We start from the raw sequence: 15,131 nt of genomic DNA on the forward strand, positions 1-15,131 counted from the left end.
GGATTCCGATCAAACATGAACTCGAAGCAACGCGGGAGGATTGGTGAGCGACCATGATGGAGACTCCTTTGTGTCCCAGAGGGGCACGCCGCCGTCTTCGTCGCACGAATCCTCATCCCTAACATCAACAGACTTCGAGTGCCGAGCCTCCGGAGGAAGGACCGATACACACTCATCAAGGCCGCTTGACTGAGAAGTACCAGAGTCCAGTTCCGAGTCAGACATTGCGTCCTCATCCCCTGAGTTATACATGAGGTACTCAGGATTTGCTGAATAGGTATTCGTGTCATACTTTTTTCCCAGGAGGATTTTGTGCTCGATTGTCCATCGTGCATCATTTTTCACATCTTCTGTTAATTTCAGAAGTAGGTCGAGGCGTCTCGAAGCCGCATCATCACCCTGATCCTGGTACACGTCGGGGAGCCTCCAAGATGGGTATAGGTTTCTATGACCAGGCCGCACGTCAACCCGGTCCTGGTGGGCATTGAAATAATGGGAGCAGAGGCGGCAGGTAGCCTTGCTGCTACCAATATATTTCCATTGGTTCCAATATAGTGCGGGGTGCGAGATGCCTTCATCAAGGAGATGATGGTGGACGAGCACTTCGGCGTGCACGATTGGTCTAAATGACTTGCTTCGAATCTTATTGTGGATGAGTCTGTCGAGGTCGAAATTCTGCAGTTTTTGCAGTATTTCCTCGAACAAGGGATGTGGCTCAGAATCATCGCCCTGGACCATGTCCTCAACAATCCGAGCCGCTGTCAGTCCCTTATGGGAAACTGGCCTAGGTGCAGGATGACTTGAGGGAATTGGGGTGATGGTGAAGGATTCGAAAAGCTCTGGCCAACGCTTCGAAGACGCGATAATTATCTCTGCTGCTTGGCGGTAGGACAAGAGACGCCCGAGGTAGTGTCGGAGTTCGCACCATCTCTGGGACCTGGAGAGTTCTCCGTCCTTTGCTTTTTCAATAATGGCCTTCTCGAGCTCCGTGTTCTTGATTGCGTGGATGGCCTTGATGAGCTTTTCGAAATCGCTTAAAACTTTATTCTTGAATTAGCTGATGGCCAAAATGAAAGAAGATGTGGGAGATCGGGTGCGGCTTACACTTGTCCCTCGCAGATGGAGATGAGACTACATCTCTTGTGAACTCGGTCCTGGACCTCAAGTTCTGAAGCTGCCTCACAATAACCGGGTCTGAAGGATACTTAAGTTAGCTATTTCGTGACTATTAGACTAATCGAATAAGATTCTTACTATTCTGAAATTCTGGTGACTGGCAAAGTTCAATACAACCATTCAGGTGTCTGGAGAGGTTGTTAAGATATATCTCCAATCGAGGAAGATTGAAGAACAGGATATGCCATAGAACTTTCTTCAAACGTGCCTTCCCGTCAACGGGGGGTTGATTGGGTTCCAGCACACCTCGGCTAGCAAGCTTCAGGAGGGATTCCACAAAGGTCTTGGTCTCGATGAGGGCTTCTTCACATCTCTGGTTTGACCCAAGGACATAATGGGGCCCACCATCCCCGCGAAGGACCGTAAATGCAGTGACGGTTTCGCCGCCTCTCTTAATGTCGCACACTTGGGCAAGTTTGTTCACGAACGAGTGAAAGGCTTGTTCCGGGGAGAGAAGAGAGTCCTGATTTGCAAGTGAGGACGCTTCGAGGGGGAAATTCTGATCCTGACATGCTTTGACGAACGCCTTCTCGAGGATGATGGGATGGTAAAAGCTCAGCAGGTGGTTTGGCTCGATGGGAACAGGCCTACGGTCTGTCGAGCTCTCCACTAAGCCAGATAGGGTTAGAAACACGCTCTCGATGGATAGATGTGACCTAACAAGGTCTAACTTACTGTTTTACCAATATCTTCTGTTGTTGCTTGGGTCTCTGGTCTCAAGAAGCTTGCGTTTGTTGAATTTCCAGTCCCAGGAGCTCACAGGTCCTTGCATGACGGTGTAGCTTGGCAGTAATGATCCCCTGGAGGATGCCGGATGAGAACCGTGTCTATTAAAGCGAGGAGTATTCCAGCGGTGCTGTGCTCGGCGCGAAGTATATCAGCTAAATAGACACTTCTACCAGAAGTCGATATGTGGGAGGCCCATCACTTTTCGCCCATACCAATCACGCCTTCACTTCTGACAGCTGCCTGACGGGCTCTCCTGCAGAGTCAGAGACGCGGGAGGGATCCATCCCACCATCCAGGACAACAATTGGCTGGTTCTCCGCCGCGAGCTGGCCGTATTGCAGAAAATGAGCCACGATTTGATACTTGGAAAGTTGCCTGGCCAATAGCCATGACCTGGACACGTTATCGTACAGCGATTATTCGCAGAGCTCCGACACACCAATGTTGACGACGTACCATCCTCAAGATCGCTTCTCCTCTCGATCGCCTCAGGTCTGTCCACCCCCTCAGGAAATTCTCTAGAATTGGTCACTTATCCTCTTCACTTTTGCGTCGGTGAGTAGGTTTACGTGATAGCCTGGTCTTAGGCTCCAAGACTTTCCTAGGCCTCCCCTGTTCAAAGCAAGATGCCCATGGAAGCCCGACATAAACTTCCTATTCTGTTCCACATTATTCTAAAGCTTTCAATTTCTTCTTCCTCCTCTTTTACCCTTCCCCAATTTCTAGTTCTATCGTCACTTCCATTTTTCATTTCTAGTTCTCGTTTGCTTTTTGAAGGGGAGAGGAAGACGTGTACCACCAGCTCTCCAGATCTGGATCAGTGTGGGATGACGGAAAGATGAAAGCATTCCGGCCGGAAGCAGTGGATCCACTACTGGCAGTTGAGTGGTGCGATGAGCACGTTGGGGAAGATCGACACCTGGAGGTGCGGGAGCACTTAACTAGGCCCCCTCCCACGCGCCAGACGAGACCCCGAGCCGACACAACGTTTATCAATCCTGCCATGTTGCATATTACCGGGGCGTCAATGGACTCCGAAGTGGATCGGCAAGCTGCAAGCCACGACCCGAAGATTTAGTCTTCCCGTGGTTCGCAGTTAGTCACTCCAGCTGCCATGCCTGGTATGGTTACCATACATTCCTAAACTCCTCGGATAGTCCCCAGCTAATCCATGAATAGAGGGTGATGGGTCAGGGGATGTTCCTGAGATAGCATCACCACAGCTGTCTCCGGCAGCCAGACGCCCGAGTGTTCAGTGTCCTCAATGTCCACAAGTGTTTCCAAGAAATACGGAATTGAAGTGAGCTTTGGGCCCAATTCTTCCCGGCTATCGGTTGATCAGCCTCATAAGTATGGACAGAACAGTGCTAATTGTGGTCAACAGCAAACATATACGTGAAAAGCATGACCCGCCGCTCCCCTGTCCTGTGGGTTGCGGCCCGACGAAATTCCCAAATTCGAAGATGTTACATCGTCACATTAGAGTTGAGCATCCATCTTTTGCGGCCGACCCGAAAAATGGTATCCCAGAAGATGGTGGAGTGTGTCCCTATCCCGAGTGTAACAGGGAGTTCACTCGACAGGACAACCTAAAGCGGCACATTGAGGAACAACATACGGGACAGAGGAAACGAGTGAGGAAGTAAGCCAAGTGACAGCCGAAAATGCATAATTTGAATCTAGCAAGATTGGATCAGTTTTCTTATGTAGGGTCAATAAAAAGATCCATAAGAAATCAACCTCGGAGCATTTGCCTGTCTGTCAGTTACATGAGAGAGCATATGGTTATTCTTTAGTACCGAGGGAGGCAACTTTTAGGGATGTCGGGGTTACTATGCTTAGCCAAAGGTTGACCGGCTTTGTAGATGTCCCCCTGCTCGAGACCTGGCTGTCCCTCCAGAGTCACACAAGCCACCGAGATTAGGGTTGCATTGACTGGTAATGGGTTCTGACCCTCTGCTGCTGACCTGTCCGTTTCCCGAGATGGCCGGTGGGTTTTATCTACTACCCTGCCACCCATTTTCTGTACTTATGGACCTGATGGGTCACATAACCCATGGATTACCCACGGCCTTTCCGGACCCTAGCGCGGTGCTTGCCTAGTGCCCTTACGAGCAACCTGCAGACGGCATACTTGAAGGGATACATTGAGGGTAGGTAGTTATTTAAGTAATCGATGAAATGAAGCGCGAAGTCAGGCATCCCGATTGATGACAACCGGGTTTATAACTGTCACGGGGCTGGCAAGCAGGCAAGATGGTACAGCAGCTCATGGAAGTCTCTGGGTTGAAAGAAAGGATGCGCGGCTTCGCTGAGCGAATCGAAGCTATGTTAAATACATATATGAAATGACTGATATCGAAGGTGATAATGGTGTGATAGGACTGCGATAATGGATGTGATATTGAATGTGAGAGACTCGTGCTGATGTCGGACTTGACCAGCTTGGTGTTGAGTTCGGTGCGGACGCTAGCGGCCATAACACATGCTCGTGCTCACTCGAGTTAAGGGTTGACAATCTCCTCAGCCTCTACTGGCTCGCCCTCGGTGCCTTGGGCAAGACAGGCAACCAAGCAGCCCGAGTAGATTGGCCATTCCGGAGCGAAGGGCGCACACATTTCCAGACACAAAGGCTGATGAGGACGTTAATATCTGGCGGTCAAAAATCTTGGAGAGGCGGAAGGATTGCCGCGGTGAACTTACGCCGCCTCCTCGTTTGTGCTGAGGTACCAAATCAATCAGAATGAGTCCCAAACCTGGAAGCCTTTTGCATCGACTTACCAATTTCTCATTGCTGAAGGCTGGGGCAGCTGAGGCGAAGCTGACAGCGAGAGCGACGATGACGGCAGAGTACTTCATTTTGATAATATAGAGAGAAGTTAAGGGCTTTGGGAAGCTTGCAATGTAGTTTAGGTGTAGTGATCGAACAGGACTGGGTGGTTGGTTGAGGATGTTAAGCTGGTGAGCGTTTTTGGCCGAATTTTCAACAACTTGTTACCGGGAGTGTCTGAATATATTTATCGTGTATACTTACTTGGACGCTGCATTGGTGGACTGACGGTAAGGCATAGAGACGAGTGTACTTGGACGCTCGATCGATAGGCTGACAGCAAGGCATGTTGACGGATGGATCTAAAAGCTAAGCGCCGCCTCTCGCCGTCCATCGATCTTGTGCAACTTAATTTAGACCTTGCGTCTTGGCTTTCCTCCTCGAGGGCTGAGGCAACAAGTTGCTAGGGTACCTTAGAGCATGAATCCCCGATATGCAACCCCCAACCTGTATGTCGATATCCACACAAAGTACATCAATGGATCTTTCTCAACATAACCGACCTTTCTCAATCTAGCAGATCCCTCTCAACCCAACAAACCCCACTCAATATAACGGATCCTTCTCAATCTAACAGATCCTTCTCAATATAGCGAACCCCTCTCAATATGCTATGAGCACCTACGGGTGTTCAACGACAACTGAATGGTGTTGGCTGTTGGCGGAGTCCTCCCACGCATCGGCCCGAAACAGAAGCAAGCCCCGTCTCGTATTCTGGGATAACGATCTATTATCGCCGCCCCTGTGTTATGCAATCCAGGTCAAGCAGGTCAAGACGAAAATTCTGTTAGCGACTGACCTGGGCGGATAACACCGGAAAAATTCGAATTTATATTGTCTGAATGGCAGACATCTGCGGAGTACTAGATCTTCAGTTAAAGCCTTCTGCTTTTGGAATCTCAGGAAAAAGTGCCGATACTCTTGTCGCAAGACCTAAGGGGCAATCCGTTGGCACCGATGGCGAGCTGTCTCTTGTATTTTCTTCTTTTCATTCTGCTGCCTTTGTCGTCTACTCTGGCGACGGCCTTAACGACTGTTCCATCAGAGAGACACATCAACCACGCCTTGGCTGTCGCAAGGCACGTGGGCGAAAGCCTTGATGGCGACTCCAAGATTTATATTGAGATCAGTTTGACACCATCTAACATAGATCACGCGGCCAGTCGACTCCTGGAAATATCTGATCCGTCGTCACCAGACTATGGGAGACAGTGGAGTGCCAAAGAGATCACGCAGAGATTTGCCCCAGAATCTCGACATGTTTCTGCGGTCACCCAATGGCTTCGAAATCACGGCATCCCTATGAACCATATCCGCATGACGCATGCGCGAGGGCATCTCATTGCGGATTCAGACTTGAAAACTTTTCAGCACCTATTCAATACCACGTGCCGCGCAGTTAGAAAAAGCCAGCAAGAGGATGTCGCGATTGGCTGTGCCGAGTACAAAATCCCTGAAACATTGGCATCCGCCATTGAGTATGTGGCTATTATGAAGCGCGGACACGACGACTCCTGCCAGCTTTCCAAGAACAAGAGGTCTGTACTAGGCCCTCCTATCACTCGACTTAGCGGCGTTCAGGGAGTCAAGGCTGCCTTCCAGACACCGGAATTCAGCTGCGACAAATACACCTCACCACCTTGCCTTAGAGAGCTGTATAATATTCCCTCAGCTAGGGAGGCACACCCCAACAACTCGTTTGGAATATATCAGCAAGCTTACATGACGTGGCTTGCAGACGATCTGGATCTGTTCTTTGAACGCTTCGAGCCGGACCTTATCGGCAATCGCCCAGTCGTTGAGCCGATCGCCGGTGGGTATATGCAGACGGCGGTAAACATAACACCGTTCAACTTAGAGCCCAACCTGGACTTTCAGTACGCTATGTCTTTAACCGGACCCCAGGAGGTTACAAACCTTCAGATTGGCGATATGTACCTCGGAGGTAACGTCAACAACATGCTAGCAGCTTTCGACCAGTACTACTGCGACGCCCTAGATCCCGCCGTAGATCCCATCTACACCAACCCTATGCAGGGTGGTTACAACAAGACAGACTGCGGTACTGTGGTGCCCCCCAAGGTCATCTCCATCTCCTTCGCTTGGCCGGAAGGCGATTTCTCGCCTGAATACCTCAAGCGCCAGTGCTTCGAGTTCCTCAAGCTTGGCCTCATGGGCGTGACCACGATTGTGTCCAGTGGTGACTCTGGCACCCAGGCCGGAGTCGATGGCAGGTCCTGCATTCATCCTGAAACAGGGTTGCCAGAAGGGAACGCCGGCAGATTCAGTCCTCAATGGCCGGCGTCTTGTCCGTGGGTCACTTCGGTGGGGGGAACCCAGCGCGTTCCTGGCGGGAACGTCACTGGGGCTGGTTCCACGGAACACCTCGAGGACGGGCGCGACGTTCGCGAAAAAGCCTGGTACTATGTCCCCGACAGCAACGTAACATACCTATATACGTCAAGCGGAGGGTTCAGCAACCACTTCCCCGCGCCCGAGTACCAGCAGGCGGCCGTATCTCGGTACCACCACCAGGAAGACGACCATATAGACGCGCTCGAATCCGCCGGGTACTTCTCCAGGGGCGGCCGAGGATTCCCAGACGTCTCGGCACTCGCGTCCTCGTACCTAATATACCTGTACAACCGACTGATCAGCGTGCACGGCACGTCAGCGTCGGCGCCCGTGTTCGCCTCCATGATTACCATGATCAACAACGAAAGGCTTCAAGCCGGTAAAGGCACTGTGGGGTTTGTGAACCCGGTTTTGTACGCTCACGCCGGGGAGGCGTTCAACGACGTGACGGACGGAGTCAACGTGGGCTGCGTTGCCGAGCCTTCATTCAGGGCGACAGAAGGGCGGGATGCTGTGACAGGCTTGGGGACTCCGGACTATGAGAAGCTGCGCCAAATTTTGCTGAGTTTACCGTAGGTCAAGTAGCGCTGTAGAGTCCAGAGGAATAACAATGATAATTAGAATGGACTCTGTTGTCTAGGGGCTGTACTATAGAACACAGAGGGGATGCGACTGTTACTCGGCCGGGTTTGCTGAGTCTGATGACAGCAGGCCCCGCTGCCTGCCGGATGGGTCCGCGTCGGGCTGAACGGCATCCGTCTGTGCTGTCGTCCGGGAAGTAGGGGCTCACTCTTGCTGTTGCGTGGGGCCGTCATCGGCGGCCGAGTCTGGTGGAGACTCTGTTGTTAGACTGGACGGTTCTCAAGCTTCCAGCTCTTCCAGCTCTTCCGGCTCTGTGGCGAGTCTGCGACTATGATTTCGTCTAAGCTGACGGTTTGAGTTACTACACAATGCGCAGTTTCTGGGCCGAAGTTGGATGGTGCAGGTAAAATGAAATTTGATCAATCTGTACATTACTATTACTGCATCTTCTTTCAAAAAAATGGACTAGGAATATCTCCAGAAGAGTTTACACCAAAGATTAGAAGTGCAGTGGCCTATGATAAAGAGCCGGAATTGTAAAGCTCCAGTGGCTGCATTGAGCTTTTGCAAAAGACTTCGCCGCAATCTAAACTACCACTTCCCTTCTTTCCTTCTTCGTAGTTTATTCCGCCTGTTCTTGGCGAACCTCCTGTAACTTTGCCCAAGCTTCTCTGTTTCCATAGAACTGATCCCACTGCCCCCTAAGATCATCTCTGCCATCCAGCAGTGCTAGACACGTCTCCCTTACATGCCAAAACGTTTCGTCCAATGCTCCGTCCGCTCCAAGTAGTTTGCGATAGACGCGCTGAACTTGGCGTAGTCTTCTGTGTTGAGGTAGCTCTTACAGTTGGCGACGAAGTCTATGCCGGGCGCGTGGGTATCTAGGGATAGGGCGGGATGTCCCTGGAGGCCTTTGCCAGTGGTCGCTTTCACGTTCTCGATGCTCTGTCCGATCAATTCAAGGCTCTCTGTACTGAAATCGCCAGCGGGGCTGCGTCGGCGGATGAGATTCCGCGCTCGTAGCGACGGTCTCGCTCAGCTGTTGCTTTGGCTCGGTCATATTTGCGATTTGAAACCAAAGACAGGTGCGACAAGGAGGGGATTTTGGGACCGTGGTGAGCCTTTTCGGCCAGTTTGGTGAGGCAGACACTGGAGCGAACCTCGCCGGGCCGGCGGCGTTGCGATGCTTATATGCCTTCGCCTGTCATCGTGGGTGCACCTAAATATGTACATCCTACGCAGCGTGCCACTGGCCAATCGTATATTTAACCGCAATAATTAATTGCCTGGGAAATAATCTAATGTAATCCGTGTGGACTACGTCCTAACTACGTTATTCCGATCCTTCGAGGTCTGTGGAAAATTCCCGCCCGGAGGCGTCATATCTGTCAGGTGCCTGTGAGAAGATACGAAGTACTTGGGGCTGAACGGTGGCGCAGAATCTATCGCGGCGGGAGGACCATCTGGAAAATATTCACTTTGGCGATGGTGGGACACATGTCACACCCAAGGAACTCCATGGCTTCACTGGGAAGATCCATCAGGGACTGTGCTTTTTATTAAAACCCCTTGCCTTGAAGCATTGAGAGTTCTAGATTGAGGAATCAAGCGATTCCCGAGACTGGGCCCATCCTTGACTCGACGGTCGTGATCACGTGTAAACTATGGGCTGCCTTCGTTGTCAGTTCCGGGCGATGACGAAAACGTCACTGATCGCTGCACGTGGTGAGGAGAGGCGCTTGCTCACTATCTAGGGCGTTCTCGTAGTGGCCCGACCAACGGCTTGGCCCTCTTGGGAGGTGCTGAGATGGCAGCTTCCGCGTAGCCGAGAGCGGAGAACGTAACATCCCGTCGGGGTTCATATAATGTATACTTTTTTCATCGGCGCCCGCTAATTCGCTTTACTACGCCCTGAGGCACAGCAGGCGACATTTCCGGAAGGTGACCAGACTGGGAAGAGAGAGCGTTGAGCAGCAGAAACGTACTTTCACGAGGGTAGTCGGCCACTTGTAGCTTTGCCCCACACTCCAAGATAGTGTTGACAAGCTCAGTCTTGGCTTCAGGCGCGGGCCTGCCGTCAGTGATAATAGAGACAAGCAGCGGCCTCTCGACTCTTGGTTTCTGTAGACCAGCGGCTCGAGGACAGGGCCAGTAGCAATTTGCTGCAAGGAGCCACTAGCTGCTGTAGACCGACGCTGATGTTCGCGAGACTTCGAGGGCGTGAGGACATAGCTAATCCGGACCCAATCGGGGTTTTGGTAAACCTAGGAGAACGCCAAAGGACGCCACATCCTACGACTGCTCCTTCGCGCGGTGTTTCCGGGCCTGGACCACTGCAAGATGAATGCTATCCAACTTAGTGTCAACATGGAGTCGACCGTTGGCCAGAGAATCAACCGACATGCGACATTTTTGTATTTCGCGCATGCCTAGTGAATGGCGATCGCGATCAGATCATACGCTCCTACAAAGGCGAAGTTTTAATTGCAAGGTTCGGTTTGATGCGATCTCTTGCTTAGTTTCACTTCGATGGGCATAACTGCCCATTTATCATGTCTGAAGCCGTCATGCCTAGAAGACATCCACTGGTGGTCTCCAATACTCATACTGGCAAATAAGGGATCATTTCCCAGTAGTCAATTCTCTACTTTCTCTGGCTTGATTTAGTGACCCTAAAATTAGAGCTTTCACACCTCTTGGAATTAGTCACCAAGAATATCGCATTCGTTCTCCTAAACCACACAGACCGAGGCTTCTCCATTGTAGAGGACTCCTCGAGACTTGCGACGGGTCAATGGGCCTCCTCTGATTCCTTGCCGCCTGGAAGAATCGGGGCTGGTGAGGGTGTTATATGGCAATGCAAGGGCAAGAAGGTCGGGGGTGGTATCACTGGGTCAGTTGTTTACAGATGCGCCGGAACTGTTCCACATGATAGGTTTGCTCTTAGCTGGAAATGCCGATATTTTGGGCCCAACGACTACGGTCATACTACTAGCTCACAAGTATTAGCTGTCAGTGTAATTGGAGGCCAAGGAGATCACGAGGTTGTTGTGTTTATTATCGGTGAGTTCCTTTATCCATCTAGAATTCGGTAGAATGTTATTCGACTAAGAAGGAGGAGAGTTGGGGCAGGCTGCATGAGTTGAATTATACTGAACGAACGGGGGTATATTAAGAGATGCCGGATTAACTATCTACTTCTAAAGAATCAGGCTGATATCGACCTTTACGCAGGGGGCAGTCGAGAAGTCCACTTCTGAGCGTCATTAGAATCCTTTTGGCTCGTCAGGCATATTTTTATTATTGCCCGGGCGGCTTTCATATCTGGTGCCCACAAGTCGGGGTCTGCCGATGCCTTTCCTCGTAGGTAGGGGAATAGATTCCTTTTTTTCCGTCGTCGTGCATGGCGTCATCACTTCTCTGTGCGTTGTCCACTTCATGACCTAGTCCCCATTCCCAGGTCTGTAGTCCCTTGTTGATGAGAATCATGAACATTATCCAAGCCAAGAAGCGCCGTAAGTGCTGGCTCAGAGCATAAGGCACTGCCATGTAACACATTGACACCAATGAACTGGTAATAATCACTTGACTATCAAACTTTCTCCCTCATTAAACTTCAGCCACTAGGCGCTAGCATCCACGGGTCCCTTGGGATAACTGGGAACTTAGCCTAACATGTGAGACATTTGACAGAACAATGATGGCATTGAAGAGTCCCTCCAGCTTCAACTGCTGCGTACCAATGTAGTACTAATCTACCTCGAAAGCCATCTTTATTTTAGTGTCACGTTTAGATGTCTCCACGATCCGTACCTACAACGCAGTCGGTTTCTGATTCTCCTGTTGTCCTGGTAATTTTGGAGCTAGGTCCCTACCATCCAGCCCCATGGACGCGAGAGCTCCCATTGAAACTTAACAGAGTCGTACAGGAGAAGAGTTGCCTTATCATCTCGTGACCGTTCTGTTCAACCCTGAGGACTCTGTTCCATGAGGTGAAGTAGGGATGAGGATGAGGATGAGGATAAAAGACTAGAGAGCCCTCGGCTCTCGATACCGTGACAGGGTCGTCCTCGATAGCTCTGAAGTGTTCCCGATCGGCTTGGCCTCACACCAGTATTTAGTATTTTGCGCAATCTTTCGCCGACCCATGTTTTTTTTTTTCTTGCGGGCTCTAGAAGAACTGGCCGTAACTGACATCAGAGGAAGCTTTCCAACCTGTTACAATTGATCCCCTTTTCCTGCCTTGTCATGGGGTGGGACACTCGACTGTCGTCTATCATCCTACTGGGTGGATTCCTGGCACAAACCTTGAGCACAAGCAAGTGTACCAACCTATCATGGTTCGATACAACAACTAACATATTCCAGTCGTTGGCACCCACGAAACAACAAACCCCAACCTTCTCCCTCGCATCTCGCGGAGGGCCTCACCCGACGCTCCGGACGGATACACTCCAGCCCCGGTCCCCTGTCCCAATCCCCGCCCCTCCATCCGCCCGGCCACCCTCTCTCCGAACGAGACGTCATGGCTCTCCACGCGAAAGGATCACACTTTAACCAGCCTCGAGTCCTTCCTACAAAGAGTTCAAATCGAAAACTTCAACGCTACAACGTTCCTCAACGATGTCAACGGCATGGACCCCTCAGCGCTGCCGACGCTAGGAATCGCTGTTAGCGGAGGCGGGTACAGAGCCCTGATGAACGGCGCAGGTGTTCTCAGTGCCTTTGACGAGCGGAGTAGCGGGTCGACGGACGAAAGCGGAGTCGGCGGGGTTCTTCAGGCGGCGACGTATTTGTCCGGTTTGAGTGGTGGGAGCTGGCTGGTGGGCAGTGTGTACGTGCAGAACTTTAGTACTGTCGAGGGGATCTTAGATGGAGATGCCACTCCGGGGATATGGCAGTTTGATCAGTCGATATTCCAGGGTGAGTTGAAATGCTTCCTTGTGTGGCATCGTGGACGCTTTGCGTGGCGGTTACTGAGTCGAAAATGAACAGGTCCGGATGGCCTTCGTAGGCTCGAGTATTACCAGGCGATGCGGGATAGTGTCTCGGATAAGCAGGACGCAGGGTTTAACACGACTATAACAGATCTCTGGGGTAGAGCTTTATCTTACCAACTGGTAAATCCGACGGACGGTGGCCCAGGTAAAGATATATCCCCCTTCATTGACATCTCTCGTTAGCTGCCCCTAACTCCAGCCCTCTCAGCATACACCTACTCTTCAATCGCAAACGACGGCTACTTCGCCTCAGGCGAAGCTCCCCTCCCCATCATCGTCGCCGTCGAGCGAAGCCCAGGCCAACTAAACGTAACCCTCGCCTCAACCGTCATCGAATTCAACCCCTGGGAAATGGGTTCTCACGACAGAAACCTATCCGCGTTCGCACCCCTACGCTACGTAGGCTCGTCCTTCACCAACGGCTCCATACCCAGCAATGGCTCCTGCGTTCGCGGTTACGACAACGTTGGCTTCACGATGGGCACGAGCTCCAGCCTCTTCAACGCCGCCTTTCTCCAAATTGAAAAGGATGATTCTGATGGCCGTCTCACAGCCTTTATCGAGGATAGGCTGCGCACGCTTGGCGAAGAAAATAGGGACGTGGCGAGGTGGCCTAATCCGTTCTGGAAGTCCTCCCTGACGACGGAGAACTCCGAAGAACCCTTTCTTACACTCGTAGACGGTGGGTTGGCCGGTGAGAATATCCCCATCCACCCCTTGCTCTGGAGGGAACGGAACGTGGACGTCATCATCGCAGTTGACTCGTCGGCTGACACGACGGAAAACTGGCCGAATGGGACATCCCTCGTGGCGACGTACCAGCGAAGCCGGGAGGTTGGAAACTACGCCTCCGTGCCGTTTCCCGAAGTTCCTGGCCAGAATACCTTTATCAACAAAGGCTTGAATAGCAAGCCTACCTTCTTCGGATGCCCTCCACCTTACTTTAACGGTACAGTCCAGCAGGGAACGCCACTGGTGGTGTATTTGCCTAACGCGCCTTACTCGACCTTTTCCAACGTCTCGACGTTCAACATGTCCTACACGGACTCTGAGCGAGATGACATTGTAGAAAACGGACGGAATGTGGCAACGCTGGGACAGGGCAAGCTAGACAACCAATGGCCGACATGCCTAGGCTGTGCGATTCTGGCAAAAAGCCTCGAGAGACAAGGAATGGATCTACCGGCGGAGTGTGGAGATTGCTTCAGTAGGCACTGTTGGGATGGACAAGTCGATGACTCGACACCAGAGAGCTATGAGCCAGGGTTGATCATGAGTAGAGGAGTGAAAGGGCAAGTTTGGGCTAGAGAGTGGATGCTGATCGTGTTGGGGTTTTGGGCTATCATGAGGGTGTGCGGATGAGTTACAGAGAAAGATATATGTAAAAGGCTCGCTCGCGGTGGTTGGAAAAGGGTTGAATCTCGAGCTTCGAGTTTCGAACGAGGTCAGAGAGCCGCTGCTCTATTATCAAGCTTGCTGTTACTCGAAATAAATAGGTAGAGTGTTCTCGGCACGAGGCACTTAAGGGTTGGCTAAGAATAAGCACGTCGGCCCGCCTTACACGCGCTGAGAAGCTATGCTTATAGTCTATGTCAACTTTTTACCTTCTTATACTCTCCTGCCTACGAAAGACGAATTTCCAAGTAGGATACTCGCGCCAAAACTAGTCGCACGTAACAATGTAGCGTAAGGAGGCTAATGTGGCTAGTGGCACCGTTTCTCAAGCATCTACATCAGTTGATTCTGCTCTTGCGCTAGCAGCAGACTAGGCGTGCCGCGTTCCTAGGCTATTCACTCTTCATACAGCAGCCAAAAATTGATTCTCAGCTTTGATCCGCGTCTAGACGCCTTTCTCGCTCGTGTCATCGTTACATGTGCTCGCTTTATTCCTCGCCCAGGGATAGTCACTTTATTTAGCTCTCATATACCTCGGTATAAGCAGAAAAGACTCAATTGTATAAATTTAACTTCAGGACACAGAATCTAAACTCCGGTCTATAGCTTGTTTCTTCTATGGAGATTTCGATAGCGAGGTGTGCTCTACTACATCGAAATTTCTCTGATTACGAAAAATCTCTACTTGAGAAATCGAACTATATAACGTTCTTAGTGTGCTAAATTAAAAATTTTTTTTCATTGCTATATTGACTACTCCCGTACCCGCTGCTGTATATAAAACTATTCCGAAGGTTGTAGATCCTACATGCAGAGTGCGTCTTTGCTGTAAGATCCTTCTAATTCACGAAGGTCGGATTAGATGGTGTCCCGATTCCCGCAGCTGGCAGATTTGTAATGCAACTCCGCTATCGGCTTGCTTCGGCAATACGGATTGGAACACGCCGCAGTGTCCAAGTTTTATTCCGGCATCTCGCGTCCTACTTCCGCGAGACCAAAATCCCTACGAAGGCAGTCCTCAGCTGCCCCGGAAAGGATAAAAAATTTGCGTGATTACCACCCAT

At 51.1% G+C, this 15,131-nt stretch overlaps 3 protein-coding genes and 1 pseudogene across 3 annotated transcripts; 2 read left to right on the plus strand and 2 right to left on the minus strand.

The window, feature by feature from the left end:
* Positions 1 to 9: 9 nt before the first annotated feature.
* SAPIO_CDS6192 (uncharacterized protein) lies at positions 10 to 2,364 on the minus strand (the record flags this gene model as incomplete). Its single annotated transcript, XM_016788360.1, has 6 exons — positions 10 to 1,040; positions 1,105 to 1,194; positions 1,423 to 1,785; positions 1,937 to 2,003; positions 2,269 to 2,298; positions 2,362 to 2,364. 6 exons carry the CDS (start codon positions 2,362 to 2,364, stop codon positions 10 to 12), a joined length of 1,584 nt encoding a protein of 527 aa, XP_016641941.1.
* Positions 2,365 to 4,409: 2,045 nt separating this feature from the next.
* SAPIO_CDS6193 (uncharacterized protein) lies at positions 4,410 to 4,764 on the minus strand (the record flags this gene model as incomplete). Its single annotated transcript, XM_016788361.1, has 3 exons — positions 4,410 to 4,538; positions 4,609 to 4,626; positions 4,687 to 4,764. 3 exons carry the CDS (start codon positions 4,762 to 4,764, stop codon positions 4,410 to 4,412), a joined length of 225 nt encoding a protein of 74 aa, XP_016641942.1.
* A 1,273-nt stretch (positions 4,765 to 6,037) lies between these two features.
* Positions 6,038 to 7,666, plus strand: SAPIO_CDS6194 (annotated as a pseudogene; the record flags this gene model as incomplete).
* A 3,493-nt stretch (positions 7,667 to 11,159) lies between these two features.
* On the plus strand, positions 11,160 to 14,034 carry SAPIO_CDS6195 (Lysophospholipase; the record flags this gene model as incomplete). Its single annotated transcript, XM_016788362.1, has 4 exons — positions 11,160 to 11,187; positions 12,041 to 12,595; positions 12,668 to 12,817; positions 12,881 to 14,034. The coding sequence occupies 4 exons, from the start codon at positions 11,160 to 11,162 to the stop codon at positions 14,032 to 14,034; spliced, it is 1,887 nt and encodes a 628-aa protein (XP_016641943.1).
* Between the last annotated feature and the right edge of the window lie 1,097 nt (positions 14,035 to 15,131).

The sequence above is a fragment of the Scedosporium apiospermum genome, assembly GCF_000732125.1.
Source record: "Scedosporium apiospermum strain IHEM 14462 chromosome Unknown SEQ_SAPIO_0101, whole genome shotgun sequence".
Classification (NCBI taxonomy): domain Eukaryota; kingdom Fungi; phylum Ascomycota; class Sordariomycetes; order Microascales; family Microascaceae; genus Scedosporium; species Scedosporium apiospermum.